The following is a 5,000-nucleotide window of genomic DNA, read 5'->3' as shown; positions in this document are numbered from 1 at the left end:
AACATGAGCACAGGTGGTGATGGTATCGATCACAGGTGTGTTTGTCTGGGAAATAGCTGAGCCTATTGCACGTGCGCGTGTGTGTTTTTGGCCATGGTTGCCCCCCCCTCACCCCCCCCCCACCATGCAGCTCTGACAGACATATGTTCAGGCGAGTGGGAGCGTAAGTGTTTTTCTCGGGTGACCTCATCATGTCCAACGAACGCTGTCGAGTCTCAGCCGTGAAATGGCCAGCTTCCACGGTTCGCTGATCAATGTCGCATTGCTCTCCTCGTCTCGCAGCCTAGCACACACACGCACACACACACACACACACACACACACACACGCACACACACACACACACACACACATCCACATTTACCAGCCAGATCAGATACTTTGGCCTTCAGGTTGTGCCTCGCCAGCACATCACTCACACCTCCGTCGAGGCACCCCTCACTCTGTGGGCTGGTTGGTTGATGGAGCTGAGGCGGCCTCGCCTGGCAGCGACATTCAGATGATGCAGGGTGACACTGCTGGGCTGTAGCGGTGGCGCAGAGGCTGAGCGTGAGTGTGTGCTTGCTGTCACCGCTTGTCTCAGCCTCTTTGTCACTTCTCAGGGCTGCAGGCCCTACTTTCTGCTGACTGCCTGGCCTCCAGTACATCTACATTTACAACTCAAGCCAGAGCCTCGAGAGGAAACTGATGTTCCAGCCTCAGCCTTTTGATTTTGAAGGAATTTTTAAATTTAAGTGAGTGATGATGGTGTAAAAGTTCATTTATTTCAGTAATTCAATTTAATAGGTGAAACTAATAAATGAGAAGTTAGATATATCAAGCCTTTATTTGTTATGACTGTGGTGATTATGGCTAACAGCTTATGAAAACCCCACATGTATCATCTCAGACTATTAGAATAATGTGAAAAGATTAAATATTCTAGACTCAAAGTGTCACACTCTAATCAGCTAATGAATCCAGAACACCTGCAACGGGTTCCTGGGCCTTTAGATGGTCTCTCAGTCTAAGATGGGTTACTGCAAATAACTTTTACATCACATTCTCATTTTTCCTGTTTCACCTGAATATCAGTGATCTTGATCGATTTCTTTTGACACTAAAATTTAACTTTTATATATTTTTGAGGAGTTCATTTACCAAATTTGATCTCTTCATTTTTATAAAAGAAAAAAGGAACCTATGTTTTATTTCAGGTTATAATAAAGTTTGGTGACGTTGATCAAAAATGGATTTTATCTGTTTATGTGACCTTTGTCTGTTTTCACTCCAGGTAATGATAATAATAATAATAATAATAATAATAATAATAATACATTCTATTTGTAAGCTCCTTTCAGGACCCTCACTGTCACTTTAACAAAAATTACAGGTTAAAACACTTTTTAAGTTAAAACTACAAATCAAACAGTTAAACAGACACAAGTTATAAATGAAAACAGTAAAATGCTAAAATACTAAACTAACTATTCAAGTTAAAGTTATCAACAGATAACTCATAAATAACCAATCAAAAGATCATTATCATAAAGATATGCATTGCATATTGACATATTAGGTTCAATCTACATAATATAGCAGTAGGAAGTACGTAGTCAAGCAAATGTTTGCGGTTACATTAGGTATTAAAGCCTGCCTGAAAAAAAAAGAGTTTTCAGTAGTGATTTCTACGGGGCCATACGGATGTGTGATGGGATAATATTCCATAGCCGTGGAGCCTGCGAGCCGCAAGGCCTGAGGCCCATAGAGGATAGACGGGCTTCAGGTATGAAAGCAGATTACTGGAAGTTGAGCTTTTTAGAGGTTTGGGGGTGCTGAGCATCCAGGGAGGTGCTCAGCCAGGCGAGATAAATTTAGCTGTTTTGCATATTTGAACAAATTTTCATTCTCACATTTGTGAAAGCAAAGAAAATGTGTGTGTTTCACAAATCATAAACTATATTTAACAAATTCTGCTATCAATGTAGAATAATTTGGTCCCAACTTTAGGGGTGAAGCACCCCTAAAGTTGGGTAGAAACTCGTATGTTTCACTCTCGTCAGTTCTGGGATCAAGCAGACCGTCCACCCATGGGCAGTTTGGTTGCAGTATATTATACAGCTTGGTCAAAAACAGCTGAAACTGTGAGATGTTTTTAGACAACGAGAGGATGTTGGTGTAACAGGTGACGAGACCACATCCCATTTGGATCGCTGTAGTTCATTTAAAGCTTAGACAAGGTAAACAATGGTGGACCTTAAACTCCTGAATGTAAATTTAGAATCCTGTCATAGTTGTTTACATTTGAAATATTATGATTTTACAGCTATTTTTATTATACACTCTAACATTAGAACTGTCGAAAACTCCCATATCTTTAGGAAACTACTCTTACCCCACCGCCTTTTTATCTCATTCACAAATACAACATCAAAGCTGAAGAGTTTGCCTTTTCCTGCCCAGTAGGTCTCAGTGATAAACGTGGCGTGAGTTCATTTTAAAACCAGAGTTTAGGGTGCGGATCACTGTAAACCCATTATTTAATTATTATTTCTGGTTATAATCAGCCACTGTGAGTTTTTCATGCAAGCTGAACATGAAATAGTCTCCTACACTTATCTCCTGCATTAGCTTCTGATAGAACATAGACGGTGAAACTCTGGGATTTGAAAGCCTGACAGATCTAATCACACTGTCACTAACATTCATGGACTCACAACGGCAAAGGCTGTTGTTGGTTTAGTGTTCAGGAAACATCAGAGGACGTCTTGATTAGTAGAAGCTAATCGTTAGCGTTAGCACTGTCACCACGTGGCAGAAGCTTCTCCAGACGTGTTATTTGTGGAGATAAAACATTAACGTTGCAAGTCAGTGGTAGAGTCACATTTCTGTTACCCAGTCCAAGGTGAGATGTCCAAATATCAGGAAACAAGAGTCCAAATCCTGCCGTCTGACGCTCAGCTGTGGTGTGGCTCACTTCTAGCTCCTAGCTCCACTCCAGTACAGCTCACAGGGACCACCATAAATGTGTTGCTCAAATGAGTTTCCCACACCTTAAAGAGCGTGAAATCCACACACCCACAGACTTCAGTTGCAGGCTCTATTGTTCTCCTCGTGTTGGTAGTTAAGGGTGGTTTTTACTCAGCATTAATTACTGCTGAAACAAAAGTTCACCTTTGACCTTCAGCATTGTTTTTGGTCCAATATTTCTTGGGATGGGACTTCCACATGAAAAAATGTGGATTTTCTTGAAGGTTATACAAAGTTAATTTGGGGGTGTTGTGCAGTAGTTGCAGTGGCACTCTTTAAAATGTCTTTCTATTCTGTAATATCATGCAGCTTATCCATCTATTTCAACTTAGTTATAAAAGAAAATAGACAAAAACCTCCATAAATCCCACAGGACACAACAAAAACAAACCCCATTCTCATTTTCCCCGACTTAGCTTTTTGCATCACTCCTAAGATTCATCAGAAAGGTTGGTGTAAGATTCTTGGGCAGTAACGTCCTCTCTAAACTTCTCATCATCTCTCTCTTCAGTGAATATCAGCATCACGTCCTCTTCGAGAACCTACAGCTAGAGCCCAACCTCTAAACGCTCCACTCGTGTTGGCTGTGTGGCGGGTTGAGGGACTGTCTGTAATGGTGTGTTTGGTAATAACGGACCCGTTGTCAGTGAATGCAGCAGGCTTGGTGCTCTGGCTGAAGGGTGTTCCATCATCTTCTGTTGTCTTCTGGCTCAGTTGGGGAGAATTTCAGACATGATGACTCATAACTGGTTTATACCTCTGATTCATCCTGGTCCAGTAGGGAGCCTGGAGTGGGAGCGAATATGCATGTCAGTGCACAGTGACTCACACACACAAACAATAACTTTCTCGTTCGCGCACGCACACACACACACACACACACACGCACACACACACACACACACACACACACACACACACACACACACACGCACACACACACACACACACACACACACACACACACACACACACACACAGGAAAGGGTTTATAGTGTGAAGGATGAGCTGACTGCAGGTCTGCTTTGGGGCAGTGTGCTAGTGACACCTAGTGGCCGTGTTAGGCATGAGAACAGACCGGCTTTGGACTTAATGACTCTGGTGTTTGAGATTTCTCCTTTTATTGTTTTTGATGATCAGAGGAAGTGCAGAGGTCAGACATTAAAAATTATGTCAGGTTTTAACCAAACATAAAAAAATAAAGTTTTTCTCTCTCGTTGACAGAAGGGGAAGGACCCTCTCTACGCCCGGATCAACAAGGGGAAGAAATAAAGAGACGCACAGGAAGACAAACCTGACCAGCACTGAGTGATCAGGAGGAGAACCCTTTACCTCTGAGTGTGTGTGTGCATATCTGGCCAAGCCCTTCCTCTCCCCCCTCCTGCTAACAACCTCCCAGGAGGACCTTCAGTGCTCCCACAGCCCGCCTCCTCCTCTCTGCAGTATTTCCTCCTCCTAAGAGGAGAGAGCCATCTGACTACAGGCAGGAGGGGCATCAATCACTGAGATGGATCCAGCTCTCCCTCTCTGCTGCGCTGTCTCCTCCACTCCTCTCTTCTCCCTTTGGCGACTCACACCCAGCCTTACAGACAGAAGCCACTCCCCTCTCTTCCTGTATCCCTTCTTCTTTCGCTCTCACACACTTTCCTCTGCCTCCCATGTCTGGCCAGAGACTCTGCTGCCAAGAAGAGACTGAGTCAAGCAGTGCCTCCCTGTCTCTGACACACACACACACACACACACACACATGGACAAGCATGTACTCATTCTTTTAACAGGCAGAATCTACACCTGTAGCCAGGAGATCCCACAGGAGGAGCTAGACTCTTTAACGGGATGGGCCGTGATCGGGATCACTGCTTCGGATCGGTGGATTCTGACACTGATTCTCCACGTGTGAGTGTCTGCTGGATCGCTATGCAGAAACAGACTCTCTGGGAGCTGCTCACACACCGACGACATAAACACACACACACACACACAGACAGGGC

At 43.8% G+C, this 5,000-nt stretch overlaps 1 protein-coding gene across 9 annotated transcripts in view; it reads left to right on the top strand.

Moving 5' to 3' along the window:
* dab1a (DAB adaptor protein 1a) overlaps window positions 1–5,000 on the top strand; it is a 156,351-nt gene that overhangs the window by 150,270 nt on the left and 1,081 nt on the right. For all 9 annotated transcript variants that reach the window (XM_054730060.2, XM_054730059.2, XM_054730058.2 and 6 more), the window contains one exon: window positions 4,234–5,000. This exon is cut by the window's right edge and continues 1,081 nt beyond it. In XM_054730060.2, the coding sequence (XP_054586035.1) occupies window positions 4,234–4,281 (48 nt within the window). In that variant the 3' untranslated portion in view covers window positions 4,282–5,000. The remainder of the gene's footprint in view (window positions 1–4,233) is intronic.

The sequence above is a fragment of the Nothobranchius furzeri genome, chromosome 8 (genome assembly GCF_043380555.1).
Source record: "Nothobranchius furzeri strain GRZ-AD chromosome 8, NfurGRZ-RIMD1, whole genome shotgun sequence".
In the NCBI taxonomy this organism is placed as follows: Eukaryota; Metazoa; Chordata; class Actinopteri; order Cyprinodontiformes; family Nothobranchiidae; genus Nothobranchius; species Nothobranchius furzeri.
This window is presented reverse-complemented; position numbering and strand designations above follow the sequence as displayed.